The sequence below is a fragment of the Rattus norvegicus genome, chromosome 3 (genome assembly GCF_021556685.1).
Source record: "Rattus norvegicus strain SHRSP/BbbUtx chromosome 3, alternate assembly SHRSP_T2T, whole genome shotgun sequence".
NCBI lineage: Eukaryota > Metazoa > Chordata > Mammalia > Rodentia > Muridae > Rattus > Rattus norvegicus.
This window is the reverse complement of record NC_141536.1, coordinates 113,522,499-113,541,662: the sequence shown is the minus strand read 5'-3', so window position 1 is coordinate 113,541,662 and position 19,164 is coordinate 113,522,499. Positions and strand designations below refer to the sequence as shown.

The following is a 19,164-nucleotide window of genomic DNA, read 5'->3' as shown; positions in this document are numbered from 1 at the left end:
TGCCAAGGTGTCCAGATAGATCCAAGGGTGGTGGACATAAGACCCTTTGAATTACCTTGAACAGATTTGATTTGCTTGTTTCAAAGCTGGGGGTAGATCTACTCACTAAATAGCATCAAATCCAAGTTTTCTAAATGGCTTTGGTGGAAGGGAGGGTAAGGAATGTTGAGGAGACAAGACTAATAAAAAGATACATAATCAAGAGAAGGTAGGAAGAGCATAAGGATGGGCGGGCTCGATGGGCGGGCTCGATGGGCGGGCTCGATGGGCGGGCTCGATGGGCGGGCTTGGATATTGGTAGGAGGGGTCCCAGTGAACTAAACAGGCATTTGGGCAGAGCTGGACTGAGTGAGGAGAGGAAGCTTGGAGGGGGAAGCATGAGTGACAGATTCAGAGACAGGAGAAGGATGACTGACTCAAAGGGGGACTGGCAGTGGCTTTTCACAAGCAGGAAGGAAACAGGGCCTGGGAAGGGAAAGGTGCAAGAACATGAAACAAGACACATAACAATTGCAATAAAATTACCCGTCACTGTTCCCCATCAGGGTCCTCCCAATGGTAAGTGTGTTATCAGGCGTGTCACTATGACAACAACCGTCATCTAAACAGAGAACTGAGATAGATGGGCCAGCAGAGGCCTGACACAATCCCAGGAGTCTTGGCTATCTTACTGATTTCGAAGACACTGCAGCACGGGGCGTGTTACCTGGGGCGTGTTGCAGAGGTACCGAAGCAGTTCACCGATGTACTGAATGACAGTGGCGTTGTATTTCCTGCAGTCGTCCCAAAACTGGCTGGCTGAAAATTTGCTCCGCAAAGCAAATGTAGCCCCTATAGAAAAGGCACAGAAAACGCCTCTCCAATTAGGAAATTAAAAATGAGTTGGATCAAACACATGCTGAGCACCTCTTATATTTAACGGGAAGCATAAGGAGGACTTATTATCACCCGTGTGAGCTTCCAATATATGGAAGAGGAGAAGATGAGTGGGGAATCATTCTAATATCACCTGTTGGTCAAATGAGGTTTATGAGATGGGGGAGAGGAGAAGGCATCCTGGGAAGGGGGAGGGAGAGGGGGGAAGAAGGAGGGGAAGGGGAAAGGAGGAATAGAAGAAAGAAAGACCTACCACGAGAGCCATGACTTTATGGCCTTGTGGGGCAAAGCATGAGCTTATGTGATTTAGTCAAGGGTCAGGAGGTGGTCAGATTTTCCCAGACGATCATCTCCTTACCCAATCGTAAGGGTCTTTAAAGAGGGGAAAACGTCAAAGGGGGAGTTGGAGGGCATGCTTTGAAGATGAAAGAAGGGAGCATGAGTCAAGGAATTCAGGCAGCCCCCAAATGTGGAGGAGACCAGGACACGGATCTTCAGCATCCAGAGGGAATGCAGCCTGGCTGGAGACAGCTGGCTTAGGGCTCCCGACTTCCAGAACAACGAGAAAACGGATCTGTGGTGCTGGGAGCCATTGAGCTTCTGTGGTGCTGGGAGCCATTGAGCTTCTGGCGACAGGAAGCCCACGCACACTTTCCAAGTTAGTCGCTTATCTTTACTCCCAAATATAGCAAAGACTAGTGTTGGGAAGAGGCTTTCAAAACTCCTTCCTCCTGAGTCTGTGTTGTCGAAGGCACTATTTGCCTGCTTTGGAGGCCCAGACCACTCTCTTCTGGCAGATCCAGTCGCAGGCCTCATGCTCGGCAGCCTTGCCCCTGAAGGGCGGGGTGGTTGCCAGGCAAAGGACTTCCGAGTTGATGCTAGGGCTAAGAGTTTTAGTTCAAGCTGCTATAAAAACAAACAAACATGAACAAACAAAAAACAACAACAACAACAAAAAAAAGATCACAGGCTAACTTAAACAAAAAATAATTTCTCCCGGTTTTGGAGGTTCAAAAGCAAGGCAGCAGCAAATCCAGTGTCTAGCAAGGACACTTTTTTGTGTGGGAACAGCCATCATGTGGAGACACACCCTCTTAAGGGGAATGGCAGAGCCATTGAGGAGACTGTCTATCCTACCTGCTTATCAGGGAACCAATCCAGTGTTCAGAAGCTCCACATGCATGGCCTAACACTTCTAAATGCCCTGCCTTTAACACTATCCCACCAAAGCTCAGACTCACAAACATACACTCACAAACACACACACACACACACACAGACTCACAAACATTCACACACACACTCACACATACATACTCACACACATAGACTCACACACACAGACATTCACACACACACACTCACACACTCACACATACACACTCACACACACACTCACACACATACACACTCACACACAGACTCACACACACACAGACTCACATTCACACACACACACTCACACACTCACACATACACACTCACACACACATAGACTCACAAACATTCACACACACAGACTCACATTCACACACACACAGACTCACAAACATTCACACACACAGACTCACATTCACACACACACACATAGACTCACAAACATTCACACACACACACTCAGACTCACATTCACACACACACACTCACACACACATAGACTCACAAACATTCACACACACACGTTATTATGTGTGCTATATATTTTATTTCCAATAACTCTTTATTTCCAAGGCTTATTTAAAATGAAATGTCACATGGGAGGAAAGTCAAGTTATCTACTTCGGTGAAAGAATAAGGAATAGTTTTTTCAAAGAGGGGACTATGGGGCTGAACCTCCATGAGTAAAAGCAATGTAAGCTCTCCCGAAGGGACAGACGATGCCAACTCCTATTTGGATGGTGACGTTAGAGAAGGAAAGAGGAGCTGACGGCAGGGCAGTTATGCCGACTAACACCAGGAAACTGGAAGTAAGGATGGACAAAGAAAGGACAACGGTGAGAGAAGCTTCAGTCAGATGCTGGCAGAGGTGATGGGCAAGCTCCTGACACTGGAAAGTGATGTACAGAATCTAAGAATCTGGTGTTTCAACCTGGGTGAAGGCAAGGCATAAATCATTTCACAGGAATTTCTTCCTAGATATATTGAACAATTAGGGCACAGGGAGATAGGAATTATTTTAGGTGCTTTCTCATGACATGTGAGCCATAAGGCTTTGTAGTCAATGCAGAAGTAAATACTGTCTCTGGTGGATGGGATAGTAGCTAGATTTGTTTTTCCCTGTGAGCAGACGTGTGTGTCAACTGCTGATACCTGCAGAGAAATTGAACTTACCAACCACAATGCATCCGTGGAGGCCAATCATGAGCGCCGCGCTGTGGTACAGGGGCATGGTGGTGTAGATGACGTCATGAGCCTTAATTCCGGACCTCAGGGCAAGGCTGGTCCCATACCAGAGGCGATGGTGATTAATGGTTGCAGCCTTTGGAAGACCTTTGCAGAGACAGGAGGGAAGGCATCGGTGAGCCAGGTTGGCCATTACAGGAGGGAGATCTGGTGTATAAAATTCCCTCACACCGTGCTGGGAGAATTGTGTGAAGGTGGGGGCGGGTGGGGGTGAGCAGTCAGACATGGGCGTGTGTGGCTTTTAATGCTGAAAAGCACCAGAGAGTAAATATTTTAGGTTTTGCAGGGTCATGTGGTCATTGCTGTGCTAACCCATCTCTGCTAGTGTGCGGGATGCAACTGCACATATACACAAGGCCTTAATGGTGGCCTGTCCTAAGAACATGTACTGCACATATACACAAAGCTTTAATGGTGGCCTGTCCTAAGAACATGTAGAAGCTGCATTTGGTTCTCTGCTGAGTCCCAAGGGAGGCAGGTGACATAGTACTAATCTGAAGAGGCTGGATCCTTACTCCGGGCTTACTACTTTCTAAGGCATTCTCATAAATTTCAATTTAAGAGATTAAAGCAAATGACATTGTCCAATCCAATTGATGAGAAAGCCAATTTTCGGAGACTTGACAGTGCAAAAAAACTAATCCGTTTCATTTGCCAATTCCATTCAAAACACAAGGATGGTGCACTTTTTTTGTGGGGCGGGGGGAGATCTGCTCACATTTATAGATGTCCCTCACGTATCCAGCCTTTATTTCTTCATTTCTGTCATATGAGAATGTTATGATTTGTTTATACGATTTTGCTAACTCAAGTGATGCCATTGTGAACCACCTTGTTCACATGGCAACTCACAGCACGAACGATGCCGCAGGACTGAAAAGCATGTCTCTGTAATCTGAGTACATAAACGGTACATTGCCAGCTCTGACCCCTGGCCTGTAAAACATGAGAATGCTTCCTCATAGCCGTGCCAACGAAAGCGCCAACCTTGGGCCTTGCGCCACTCTGAGAAGTGTAAATGGTGCTTACTGTGGCTTTAGTGTGCCAAACTAAGTAAGCACACTTGAGTTTTCTTAACAATAATTTGCACAATTAAAAAGGTGTTCTTTTAACAGTATGGTTTCAATACGCCTCAGGGACGGTTTACCTACTCAGGGGCTGGGCTTGAGCTTAAGGCGACTCTGTGAGGAGGAAGGCAGGTCTCTGCGGCCATGCACTGCCCCATGCAACAGTTCATTCTGTGGTCAGCAAGCAACCTATCACAGTAAACACAATTCCCAGTTCATTTACCAGTGCCGCAGGACGCCGGACCTATGGCAACACCCCACTCTACACTAACATTAGGAATAGAGGGAACCGTCAGTAGACCGATCGTACTCACCACAGAAAAGACTCGTTTGAGTAGTGAAAGTTCTGAGCTGCGTTTTTAAAAGGATTCATTGTCTGTGCTTTGAGCACTTTCAGTAACTTAAGATTTTACACTGATCAATCAAGAAGAAGATTTTGTAACCATTACATCATTTTGGGCTGCCGATTTCCTTTGAGGGATAGGGGAAACATTTTGCTCTCTAAGTGCTTAAATGGACTCATTAAATTACCTTAGATAAGAGTAATATGAAAACATCTCATCCACAGGTAAAGCAAACAGTAAAATCAACACCAGTCACTCTGCTTTCCTGTTAACTATCAAGGCTGAATTATGGAATTAATTTTTGGAGTGCTAGGAAACACCCCTAGACACTTTCCCATTTCCTCGACAAAACACGCACCATGGAGAGGCTCTACACTTTTCAGTGTTAGGATTGCCTTTCCCCATTACTCACCCAAAGCTCATTTCATCCCAGTTATAATAAAAGTTTACGGGCCCATCTAAACATTCCAATATTCCTATGAAATGACAGTAGACGTCCCATGTATTAAGGCAGTGTCTGTGTGCAGTGGACATCTTGTGCCACCTTTCTGTTGGCATGTTGGTTTTGAACTTTTGATAAATACAATATTATACACAGCATATTACTGGCATAGGCTTTAACCCCAGGCTTCTTAATGTTATCTACTTAAGGGAAATATTCAGTAAAAAAAAAAATGACAGCGTGAAGAGACGCCTACGTTCACGTTAAACTGAGGCTTAGCCACTGCGATCTGTCCAATGGCTACTGAGGCTCTGTTGGAACAAAGGACTGAGACTCTGTGGGCTGGTGTTGAGATATGGGCTCAACCAACCTTTCAGTCTTAACCTTTGATTAGTTAGCAAGGAGGATGCATACATGACTCATAATTTAATTTCCTAGCATAGTAAGAAGGGTCATCACTATCAGCACGTGGGCCTGGCTTCCTGCCCTCTTTCCCACACAACCCAGAGGCTTCAGTTTGTTACATTTTGGCAACAGTTTCCCAGGCTTTTGATAGGCAGATTCTGAATATTTATTACACGAATTAGAGAGAGGGTGTTACCACCTTAAGTGTATGAGTTTGGAGTTAGCCCAGAAGGTGAGTCTTGATACTTTACTTCTTGTCCTGGGAAGTCCTGGATCTCTTTATAAGTCTCTGAGCCTACGGAACGGGCAGACTGAAGGGCAGGGAGTGCTGAATGAGGGATGGCTTTGAGCCCCTTGAAGAATGTGGACTACAGTGACATGGACATTGCTAGTTTCAAGTGGCAGACACTGCAATGCTTCTCGATCATCCACAACACGCTAGTGTGCACGTGATGACTGACATACAGTGTTTCAGGCCCTGTGCCTGGCTCACTCTACATCAATATTGCACGGGAAAAACCAGCCTAAACATTCACGCATCACCCCATAGTTATCCTCTGGTGTGTCCTTGTTTATATTGATCACATGTTATAGATGGGCTCTGGATATCAAAGGAACAAAATACAATAAGCACTAAAAACTTCTAACAGCCCGTTCAGGACCTTATCGCAACTATTTTTTTCTAGTTATTAGTTACCTGTTTGTGTGTTTTAGGGCAAACGACTGGGTGTGTGTAGAGCTGGGGAAAAGCCAATGGGATCACATGTGATTACACAGTGCTCGTGGGTGATGTGAATTCCCTGAAGTATTAGTTATCTGACAAGTTTTCCTACAGAAACAGCATTTAAAAGGTCAGGCCAGTGGTTAGCTCCTTCAGGGCAGGCCCGGATCTTGGAAATCCTCTCTTATTTACCTGTGGTGCCCGAAGTATATATGTAGACTGCGGGTGTGGTGAACGTGACTTCAGACCTCCACGACTCCGGGATGGGGTCCGCCGACACCCCGTCTACTTTGTCCAGTACTGTGTCCACGCCATTAGTGTTAGAAGTTCTGCTTACGTAGAAGACGGACACGCCCTCCTTTTTCAGGGTTGGAAGAACCTCCTCGACAGCTTCGTGTAGCTCTTAAGTTGGTGAGAGAAATCCAAGCAAACCACGTTAGCTGATTAGGCGTGCGCCGAGGCCCATAAACTTCACGATGCTTTGCAGCAACCTTTATTTTTCTAAAAATGCATTGATACAAGTGATACTTATAGTTATGAATTTTTTAAGACAGGGTCCCACTATGTAGTACTGGTTGTCCTGGAACTCCATATGTAGACCAGGCTGACCTCAAACTCTCAGCGATCCACCTGTTTCTGCCTCTCCAGTGGTGGGATTGAAGGCATGTACAGCCATGCCTCAGTAGTTCCTCATTTTAGTATGGAACTTGATGCATTTGAAAGCAAACACACAGACACATGGACACAGACACACAGACACACAGACACATACAAATACACCCACAAACAGACACACAAACACATACAGATACACAAAACACTGACAGACACAAACACACCTACACACACACACAGACATACAAACACACACACAGACACACAGACACTGACAGACACACAAACACACACATGCACACAAACACACAAGCACACCCACTCACAGACACACAAACACACACAGACACATACAAATACACCCACAGACACACAAACACATACAGACACACAAAACGCTGACAGACACAAACACACCTACACACACACAGACATACAAACACACACACAGACACACAGACACTGACAGACACACAAACACACACATGCACACAAACACAGAAGCACACCCACTCACAGACACACAAACACACACAGACATACAAAACCACACACACTGACAGACACATACAGAGACACACACACAGATAGACACAAGCACACCCACACACACAGAGACACTGACAGACACACAAATACACACACACAGACACACACAGAGACACTGACAGACACACAAATACACACACACAGACACACACAGAGACACTGACAGACACAAACACACCCCCCCACAGACACAGACACTCACACAGAGACACATAGAGACACACACAGACACAGACACTCACACAGACACATATAGACACTGACAGACACAGACAGGCACACACACACACACACACACACACAGACACTCACACAGAGACACACAGACACAGAGACTCACACAGACACAGACACTGACAGACACAGACAGGCGCGTGCGCGTGCGCGCCCACACACACACACACACACACACACACACACACACACACACCCCACACACAGACACTCACACAGAGACACACAGACACAGATACTCACACAGAGACACACAGACACAGACACTCACACAGACACAGACACTGACAGACACAGACACTCACACAGACACAGACACTGACAGACACAGACAGGCGCGCACACACACACACACACACACACACACACACCCCACACACAGACACTCACACAGAGACACACAGACACAGATACTCACACAGAGACACACAGACACAGACACTCACACAGACACAGACACTGACAGACACAGACACTCACACAGACACAGACACTGACAGACACAGACAGGCGCACACACACACACACACACACACACACACACACACACAGACACTCACACCCTGCCCCCACGATTCCAATATCTGAAGGAATTAAAGTTGAGTCCTGATGGTTCCATGAGCTCCGCTGATGGTTTGAGAAGATATCACAGAAATGAACACTGGGCAAAAACCCAAACAGTTTCGGTACACGGAAGCACCAACAGGCATTTCCAGAACATACCACACATAAAGGTCACTATTGTTGTAAAGTCTGAATCACATGTGAGTATAGGTGTCACAGAAAAATCTACTTTTCCATGGGTTGAGTTAAAAAACAGTTCTGACTTAATTAGCAGAGTTTATTTCACACCTGCTACTTTGATATCCTGCCCTTAATCTACAAAATGAAATATCTTTTAGGCTGAACTGTCTTGAATCGTAATAACTGAAGTAAATACATACATATTATTTTAAAAAGACTTACTTATTATTATTTTATGTGTTGGATGTTTTGCTCGCATGCATGCCTGCTGTTGTAGAGGCTGGAAGAGGGTAAGACTCCTTGGAACTAGAGTTGACAAGCAATTGCTTCTTAGCCTGTCCCCTCGCTGTCAACTCCTCTCTGATTCCAGTGACATCTGCTTCACTACTGCTCAGTGTCCAGTGCCCCCCATTCACCGTTCTTCAGGGCCCGCACAGTTCCTCTAATGGAGCACACTCTCCTTGATGGGAGGAACTCAATCTCATCCCTGCTGGCCTTTCTTATGCCATCTCTGACTGTCCTCTGCCCCTGGCCTCTACTCACATGATCCACGTGAAGCCCATGTTAAGCCTGCTTGCATTTAATAACTTTGTCCAGGCCATTCCACCTGCTTAAAAATGGTCGTTCACCCCTGTCACCTAAAAATCCCTGGTCCTCCTTCAAGGCAGCGCAGGGGGTAAGTCTCTTGCTGCCTTTACTTTGTAAAGTTCGTTGCTCTCTTCTCTGGCTCTCACATAGGTCTGAGAATACTTGTTTCAGGATGTTTAGTACACAGTGTGACAAGATGCAATTCTAGTTAATGTGAAATCCTCCAGTTAAGGAATCATAACGTCTCGTACAAAGGAGTGCATCTGTGCAGAAGGCTAGGGACAAGTCGAAACTGCTTACTTAAAAGGATTTGCAACTTGGGATACTTTGAGTGGATAAGACTTTATTAAAATGGAATGCAACGACTTCTGCATCTGGCGCTCTTGGCAGACACTTGGTCTGTGATCCTTTCCTATGACAGAAGGAGTGGTCATTACCCCGGCCCGCTATGACTTAGGTGGGTGTCGCCTTGAGGTTCCAGGGTCTTGCTTACCTTACTAGAGAAGTCTTTCCTCCCTTAGGTTATAGCTACTGATATGAAGACTGAAATATAAATTTCCATGTGTGAATGTTGTCTGTTAGCTATATGACAACCAACTAGGACACAAAAATCTCAAATACTTGTATTTGTCATAGTCTAAGGTCCTCTGGAATGGGAAGCTGAAGTCTGTGTAGGGCATGCTGTGAGGTGACCAGAGGGAAGTAAACTAGATAGAGAAGTTGAACCAATACAGCACATCAGTGGCCTCCCCAGCAGGTCCTCGTTTGGGCCTGACATGGGCCCATAGCATTGTCTCAAATTAAGGGAGCTGACCCCTGCCTCTAAGCTTTCCCATTAGCTAGTTAGACTGGCTCCCTCAAGGAGAGCCGTCGACTGGTGTGTGTGTGTGTGTGTGTGTGTGTGTGTGTGTGTGTGTGTGTGTGTGTGTCTGTGTGTATTAACTCTCTTTAGCTAAAGCAGGTCCTGGAACAAGTCTCTACCTTGTTGGAGAGGGTGTTCTCTTGACTTGCTCTGCATGTGTTCAAGTATGTGGACTTCGGATATGAGTAATAAGGCAATTACTGTGCATCCTGATGGACAGAGCAAGTCAAGCCTTACTGAAAGCTCGGGAAGGAAAAGATGAAGCCTGAAGGCCGTGGAGCACATCTGTCAGAGCCTCCTTGGTTTACACGGTAGAGGGGATACACTCCCAGAGAAAGCAGTATGCACTAGGTGGTAGGATACACGGGATGGTGGGCTGGGGAGATGGGTGCATGGTTAAGGGTGCTTGCTGTCTTAGTGAGAAGGCTAGAGTGTAGATCCCAGCATCCACATACAAGGCAGACATAGTCCCATTCACTCCTATAACCCCAGAGCTTCAGGGAAGGGGGTGGGGGTGGAGACAGGAGGATGTCTCTGGCTTGCTTGCTGCCAGCCAATAATTTCCAAGTTTAAACTTCTCCAGGGGAACAAGGCAGAGTGGTGGAAGGGAACAGCCAATACCACATACCACATACCTACCACACATGTCCGGGAAGGGGGTAGAGAGAGAGAGAGAGGAAGCGAGAGAATGAGAATAAATGAGATTTCCCGTTCTATCTATATTCTGTGTTTGGTTTGCTGTGTGAAAACCACTTGCTAGGAACATTGTCTTCTGTCAGCTTCAACACTGACAGGTTTATCTTCCTGAAGATAATGTTTTTCCACGTGGTTAATGAGATTATACTCTGCCAAGGGGAAGACTCCTGGAATGTACAACACAGAGAAAAACCACATCCTCTGAGCAACAACTTAGGCAAGCGATCATGAACCTTGATTTTCTTTACATACAGAGAATTTTGAAGGAGTAATTGGGAGCTAAATATTTTTTTTTCAGACTTGAGCCTGGTAAGCCTTAAGAGTCTCTAAAAGTCAAGCTGGCTGGGTTAATTCTCAAGACAAAGGCCACTGTACATCTCTTTTACATCTATGTCTTTGCATCAGATCCTCTGGGACTGGGGTTGCCACGTGGAGTACTGGGAATCAAACCCAGGTCCTCTGAAAAAGTAGCCAGTGCTCTTAACCACGGATCCAACTTTCCAGCCCATGTATATGCACTTTGTAACAAAGAGTTCAAGAATTTTCAGCAGCTTAAAAGCTGAAATTTAAAATACAGAAATAAGCTCACCTCTCCAGGACCACAAATAACCAAAGTAAATTCTTTGCAGAAAGAACGCTGCTGGAGGTGTCACACAACACCTGACTTCAAATTACACTGCAGAGCCACTGTGACACAGGCAGCATGGCGCTGCCACAGAACAGACATGCAGACCAACAGGATGGGACAGAGGACTCAAGAATAAATCCACACAGCTGTGGCCACCTAAGCTTTAACAAAGGTATAAAAATATGCTGGAAAAAGATATTCTGTTCAATAGATGCTATTGAAACAAATTGGATATCCATCTATAGAAGAATGAAATTAGACCTATAGCTCTAATTTTGCTCAAAAACAAACAAACAAACAAACAAACAAACAAACAAACAAACAAACAATTCAAAGTGGATCAAGAGGCCGTAGTTTAAAACCCAAAACGCTGAAGCCGTTGGAGAAAACTGCTGGATGACGAATGAACTTCAAGACAAAGGCAAGAGCTTTCCAACCAGGAAGCCAACGGCATAGGAATTAACAAATTAAGTCTAAGGAATTAAGTCTCAGGAGCTAACAAATGGGGCGGTAGGAAAGGAAAGTTTCTGCATAGCAAAGGAGAACACTAGCAGAGCGAACAGACAGCCTACAGGATAGGTACGATCCTTGCCAGCTTCCTCGGACAAGAGGCTCATATCTAGAATATGTAAACAACTGCAAAAATTAGATACGCCACAACCCCGTCAATCAACACAGGGACTAACACAACGATGGGGTGGGGGAGGAGGGGTTTCGAAAGAAGAAGCACAAGTGGTCAACGAGTATCCCAAAAAGCAGGTAGCAACTTCTCCATCAGGGAAATGCAAATTAGAGCTACCTTCAGATTGCTTCTCATCCCAGGCAGACTGACCTTCATCCAGAAGTCAACAGCAAAGAGACAGGAGAGGAATACTTCCAGCTACCTCTTTCCTCACATCATCTCCAAAGTGACCTTCTGCATTCAAGAGACTTACCAATATTAACACAGATCACCCACTCTGGTAATAACTTCCTTTTACAAAGTAACAAGGTTGAAAGAGTATCCCAGTTAAGAAGTAGCGAAGTTGTCTCTTCCCAGACAACCAGAAATTACTGGGAAGGGTTTTGTGACAGGATGTGAGGAAAGAGGAACCCTTATTCACTGCTTCTGGGAATGCAAACCTGTAAAGGGCATTATGGAAACCAGCATGGATTTTCTCCAAAAAATTGAAGACAGAACTAATATAGGACCCAGATCTACCTGTCCTGGGCATCAACTCACAAAGCACCTAAACTTCCTTGCTCGCTGCTATAATATTCACAATAGCAAGGACTGGGGCCAGCCTAGTCCATCGCTGGATGAGCGGACAATGAAAACCTACTCACACACAATAGAGTTTTATTCAGCCGTAAAGAAAACTGAAGTCTGCAATCTGCAAGAGAATGCATAGAACTGGAGAGTATTAAATGAGACAATCCAGGCTCAGGAAGATACAAATGATATGTTCTCTCTCACATTCGGGTTCTAGCTTACGGTGTGTGTGTGTGTGTGTGTGTGTGTGTGTGTGTGTGTGTGTGTGTGTGTGTACAAGATCACGAGAGGAGGAAAAAGAGTTGAAGATGGGGGAAGAACACAAGTGACACGGAAGCAGTGGTGAAAGGGGACAAGGGGAATCAGACGGACATCAGAGCAGAAGGGGAGAATCAACATATATTTTTTTTTCCCCTGAGAGAGAATCTTATGACATAGTTCTAGCTGACCTGGAAATTGTTAGCCTTGGATTCCCAGATGCCTTTTGAGTGCTGAGATTAAAGGTGTGCACCACCATGCGCAGCATACAAAAACAATTTTTAAACAGAAATTAAAATTTTAAACCTGAAATTGTATGTGCTAATTAGATATCAAGACAAAACTAGTTCACCTGTCTGTACCAAGCTCAGATGGTTGATCAGAATAAACAAGTGCCCTGGAAGTGGGAGGAAAAATCTGCCTGTGTCTCCAGGTCCTCGTTGCTATCCAGAGACCTGGGCAAGCATCTAAGGTCCTGCCTTACCTACCAGACGATCCTAAGAATCAGTCCAATCAATACTTTTCCACTCCAGCACATCTAGGTCTACTTTGGACTCTGGTTCTTTTTTCAGAGACTGTTCCAGGTCAGAGGGCATGATGTACAAAGGTATCTCTGGTATTTGGAGAAAGAAACTGTTTTTCAAACACGTGACTGTTCTCAAAGGTTAGTTTGCACATTTCCACATGGCACAGCTACCAAACATGTAACTTTGGACTCTGTGTTTTTCTCTCTCAGGAACTATTTCAGGTCAGAGTGCAACTCTGTGTCTTGTAGAAAGAAATCTCAGGGATTTAGGAAAAAAAAGGGACATTTTGGTTGTAAGCTGTGTCCCATCTTAATGCTAGTGAGAGCTTTAGGCCCCCTAGCAAGTTAGGGTCAAGTCTGACTTAAATGTAGGAATCTCAGTATATTCTCCATATTCTCCATGTAAACACGGTGTCCTGTGGTAAGCCACTACTGTCTGCACCAGGCAGGAAGTACTTGTCCAGCATCCCTAATTTGAAAGTTAAAGTGCTCCAGAATTCTTTTGTGTGTGTGAGTATGTGTGTGGATATGCGAGTGCGTGTGTGTGTGTGTGTGTGTGTGTGAGTCCATAATTGTATAACACCACAGCAATTAGCTTTGTTTTTCATACAACATTATTAAGTACACTGTATAAAATTACCTTCATGCTCAGGCAGTATGGTGTATATGAAACACAAGTAAACTCTTTGGACTTGGATTTCATCCATAAGGTGGCCCATGATATATACACCAAAATTCCAAAATTTGAAAAAATATGAAATCTGGACACTTTTGGGTTTGAGCAGTTCAGACCAGGGATACCCAACCTCTAGGTAGTTGTGTCTCTGACTTCATTACAAAAGCCAAACTCATTAGTCATTTAAACTTCAGTCTCTGTCAGTTAAACTGTAAGGCCTATGAAGTTCCCCCAAGTGGAGCAGGGGAGTCTAAGGAGATGTTGAAGTGCTTCCTCAGGTGTCACACAGGTCACTGTATTAATAACTTCGCTCTGAGAAAGCTGGCAGCAGAACAGGGTTTTGATGGCCTTCCAGTTCTGAAGGGTGAAGTCTTTAGAGAGTGTTGGGAAGTGTCTTTGCAGGGCTAGGCCTTTTGCATAATTTGCTGCCTTTAAGATCATCCCTCTACTTTTTTTTTTTTCCGGAGCTGGGGACAGAACCCAGGGCCTTGCGCTTGCTAGGCAAGCGCTCTACCACTGAGCTAAATCCCCAACCCACATCCCTCTACTTTTAAACTTTAGTTTGAAGCCTCTGATTTTCATATTACGTATTTTATGTCACAGGCAACAGGTTTATACATTTCCTGGTTTCTTAGAAGTAAATGGACATTTAGATTTTTGGGGGGACTAGGCAAACTGCTTGGCTTGTCTCAGTTTCCTGAGCGATGGAGTGAAGGGCAGAGCAGATAGACTCTTGACTCTCTGAAGCTCTAAAGCGTACATCTGTGTAGAGGATTGCACTATATAAGAAATGTGGTCTTTGAAGATGGAGCTAGGCTAGAAAAATTTGCCTGTTTCCTCAATCATACAATGGAGGTGAGATTTTAAATTTATCAGAGTATTAAAACCATCTATTAGAGTGTTTGGCACAGATGGGCATCCCAGAGTTGGGACTTCTGGATTCCCTTCTCTCCTGTATTGTTACTGATGTCTTTCTACCTTACCCTGGTTAGGCCTCTCCTTACTGACTGTGAGAAGCAGCCCGGGTGAGGGTGTTCAGAGACTGTTAGGAGCTGAGGAAGTGAAGGGATGGAGACAGGAAGTGACTTTCCCATGACTGCAAGTCTACCAAGGACTAAAGCCTGAATCCACTGTAGTTCTCATCCAAGGCCCTCTGAATTTTAATGTAAATGTTTTAAGTTCTGATTGGAGTAAAGGATTTATAAGTGGATCCCCCTGGATAACCCCAAGTCTTCTTTAGACGGTGGATGTGAAGCGTTGGATCGCTGGGCTGCACTTAGAAACCCCATAATATGCTCTGTGTGTTGTGAGGATTAAAAACAACATTGTGCATATGCAGTGGTCCCCTGGGTTAACATTGGGGGGTGTGGTGTGGTGGGTGGGTACAGCCTTGTGCAGAACGTGGAATTTTTTTTTCTTGTCATCTCTAAACAACACAACGCAAGAACGAGTGGTTCGGTATTCGATATCGTGTTAGGTATTACAGGTACTCTGGACTCCCGCACTGGAGGACTGAAGAGGTTAGCATACATAGTGCTTAGAAAGACAGGCCACTTTACATCTAGTGATTCTAAAGATTATCAATGAGGTCGTACCCCTGGAACTGTCCTCTTTTCCCACTTACGGCCTCCTACCACACTGCAACCCCGAAACCAAGGCATTGAGTCCCCCCTCCCACCCCTAGGGTTAAGGCCGGCGGTCTGCAGCTCACCTGGGGAGGCCAGCAGCACCTTCGCCCCGCAGCACTGAAAGCAGTGTAGCAGAGACTTGGCACGGATGTTGTAGTTGAGGCACGCCATGGGACAGCCCAGTTTGAGCAGTCCCAGCCAGAGCCACACGTAGGCCGGCTCATTGCCCATGAAGAGGGCCACGCAATCCCCCTGCCGCAGGCCCAGGTGATCATGCAGCGCTCGCGCTACTTGGTTGCTGCGCCGGTCTACCTGGGCGTAGGTAAGCGTCTCGTCGCGAAACAGCAGGAAGGGCTTGTGCGGGGTCTTGCGCGCTTGCTCCAAGAAGACATGCAGGATGGTGCGCACGGGTCGCCGCTGCCGGTAGCTGCGCACCTGCCGGGCCATGTTGGCCAGTTGCAGGAAGAACCGCACGTCCTGGAGGAGGTAGGGGCAGCAGCAGGTGAGCAGCAGAGGCAGCAGCAGCAGCCCCGCCAGGCCGGTGTAGAGCACAGGCAGCATGGCGGTGGCTGCGGGGTCCCCGGTCCCCGCCGGGGCCGAGGGAGCGCTCGAGGCGTGCAGCGCGGCGGCGGGCGGGAGAGAAGCAGAGCAGGTGCTGACGAGCTGACGACCGGGTTCGGCCGCCGGACGCGCTGCGACTGCGGGTGGCGGCTCGGCTGCAGGTGCCCGCAGCGGACACCGCGGTGCGGGCGGGACGGCTGTGGGTCCCGCCCCCTCGTGGGGCACCTCGTGTGCTCAGGGGGCGCGCCCTTGTCAGCTTGGGTGGCCCAGGATGCCACAGCGCTTGTTTTCAGCGTCTGGGGTCAGGTGAGATCTAGTTCTCGGCAAACGACGCTCGGCCCAAAGAACCCACGTTGAAAAAGGTCGGAGGCGGCGACTCAGACGTGGGGCTGTTGCTAGTTATTCTTCTCTCATAGAGTCTTTGTTTAATCAAACACCTTATAAACGCATCGCGACCCTATTATTAATAGCCGGCAGCAGGTGCCACCGCCAACCCAGAGTCCCACCTCCCCTCCTTGGTCCCAGAGGCTTTTCGCTAGATCTCTCTTTGTTTCTCCACGTTTGCTTCTCTGCTCAGGCAAGTCTCCTGTGGCGAAGGTTTCAAGGTTGAACAAAAGCACCAGAGATGATCGCGTCCAACTGTCTCCAGTCCGGGTCACCGCTGCATCAGTCAGCCCCTCTAGACATTTCGAGCCTTTTCTGATTTGGGAAATCAAGCAACCGGGTCCTGTTAATTTGTTTTGAGATTTCGTTCTGTTAAGCGATCCTCTGTCCAACATCGGCAGTACTGTGGACTCAGTTCGACAACACATTTACCAAGCAAACACACAGAGCAAACTAAATAAATGATGGCATATCTCAAAGGTCATTTCTTCAAGAAATTTGATCTATGTATTAGTGCCCCTTAGGATCAGGACCTAAGTAAAGATCAGGACCTAAGTGCTTCCTTGTCACAGTCTCGGGTGCTTATCCGTGTTGTTGTAAGACAATCACAGTTTTGAAACTTGAGTCCTTCTCAGATGATCCTTTCGTGCTTGTTCACTGACAAGAGAGGGAAGTTGGCGATTCTTGGTCATGCCCACTGCAGCTGTGGTTTCCTATGTAAGCCCTGGAGCTATTTTGACAGGCAATGACTGGTAGGGAGGAAGAGTCAGTTTTCTTTAGCGATATGGTCGACCTTATTGAAATGGATAAAGTCCTACTGTACACACACACACACACACACACACACACACACACACACGCTGTACAAATTGGAATATTGGAAAAAAGAAGAGGGCATCAAGGAGAGAGGTGGAGATTGGATCTGGAAGTAGTTAGGAGTGTGAATATGATCAAAATACATTGTGTGTCTCTGTGAAGTTCTCAAAGAATTAATAAAAATATTATGATCAAAGGATTCCTAGTAATATGTGAAATTTGAAAACGGAGCCTGTTAGCCACTCTCTCAGCACCATGAGTCGCAGTGTTATTTTGTCCTCCTATTTTCTAGGTGTCTGTCCATATCTTCTTTTTATTTCCATTACTTAAAAAAAAGTCTCTTATAGCTGTCTGACCTCTTTTACACCTCAAGCCGCGCTTTCCTGTGTCCAGACTGTCTGTCTACTGCTGGTCTAGCTATCATCCAGCGAATGGTTACATCAGTTCCCGGAGGGGTTGGAGGGCTTTCGTCATCCCTGAGGAGAAGGCAATGGTATTAACCACAGAACGGTTCGCTGGTGTGCACAGTTTTTCCTTCTGTGATGCTCAGGGCCAGCTCTTTTTTCCCATTCCATCTCTTTAAAAAAGTTGTTTATTATTCGTGTGTGTGTTTGTGTGTGTGAGCGGGTGTGCCCGTGTGACTTCGAGGGTGTGGCATGGCACGTGTGTGGTGGTCATTGGACTACATTTGTAGAGCGGGTTTTTCTTCTCCCTTTATGTAGGTTTGGGGGGTCCAGCTCAGGCACCAAGCTTTCCCAGCAAACATCTTTACCTGCTGAGCCATCTTCTCAGCCCTTTCAGTGTAGCCTTCTGACCTGAAATCCCTTCCTCAAGCTCTCTACCCAGAAAGCTCTGTTATCATAGATGTCTCCCTCCCCTTCTTCCTGTTCCTCAGGTTAGGAGTGACAAGGGAAAGCAAATAAGGCCCAAGGGGCTCAATTAGAAACAGGAATTAGGCAGGAACTGGTAAACCCAGCAATTAGATAGGCTTCAAGTGACTTAAGTTTCAAATCTGAGTTTATTCTCCCTTCTCTCCTTCTTCTATTTACATCCTCTCTTCTCATCCAGGTTGTTTCTCATAAATCCAAGATGGCTGCCCTTAACCCATGTGCTTCCTGGATCAGGATCAGAGAAATACAATAATCCTTTTTCTTAGAAGTTTTCATTTAAAACTTTCATGACTGGATGATAATGCTTATCGTAGAATCAGGTCTCCGTGGGTACTGGAGAGGAGAATTGCTGGTTGGCTTGATCTAACCAAGGCTCACCCACGGAGCTGGGTGTCTATCAAGTCTATCCAGACCAGTGGTTCTCACCCTTCCTAATGCTGTGGCTGTTTACTGCCACTCCTTATGTTGTGGTGACTCCCAACCATAAAATTATTTCTGGGGGTTGGGGATTTAGCTTGGGGGTTGGGGATTTAGCTCAGTGGTAGAGTGCTTGCCTAGCAAGCGCAAGGCCCTGGGTTCGGTCCCCAGCTCCTAAAAAAAGAAAAGAAAAAAAATTATTTCCATTGCTACTTCATAACTGTAATTGTGCTACTGTTATGAATCATAATTTAAGTGTTTGATATGCAGGATATCTGATATTTGACCCTCAAAAGGTCGAGGCCCATGGGTTGAGAACTGCCAGTCTAAATCATTTGTTAGAAACTTCAGGGTACTATGAAATGGGGAGATAGGGCTGGAGGTGGCTGAGGGTTTAAGAGCGTGTGTCAACCCAAGTTCGATTCTCAGCAGTTAAGTCAGGAAGCTCACAACTGTCTGAAACTCCATCAGCACGGGGGGGTCTGATGCCTCTGGGGCCTGTGGCTTCTGAGGGTTCCTCCATTCCCATGCAAGGGCACAGACACAGACACACACACTGAAAAATAAACCTTAAAATCCATG

At 46.2% G+C, this 19,164-nt stretch overlaps 1 protein-coding gene across 1 annotated transcript in view; it reads right to left on the bottom strand.

The window, feature by feature from the left end:
* Nucleotides 1-16,867, bottom strand: part of Slc27a2 (solute carrier family 27 member 2) — a 37,936-nt gene extending 21,069 nt beyond the window's left edge. Inside the window, 4 exon segments of the mRNA NM_031736.2 lie at nt 707-831; nt 3,208-3,366; nt 6,451-6,660; nt 15,598-16,867. Of these exon segments, the coding sequence (NP_113924.2) occupies nt 707-831; nt 3,208-3,366; nt 6,451-6,660; nt 15,598-16,075 (972 nt within the window). The 5' untranslated portion in view covers nt 16,076-16,867.
* Nucleotides 16,868-19,164: the final 2,297 nt, after the last annotated feature.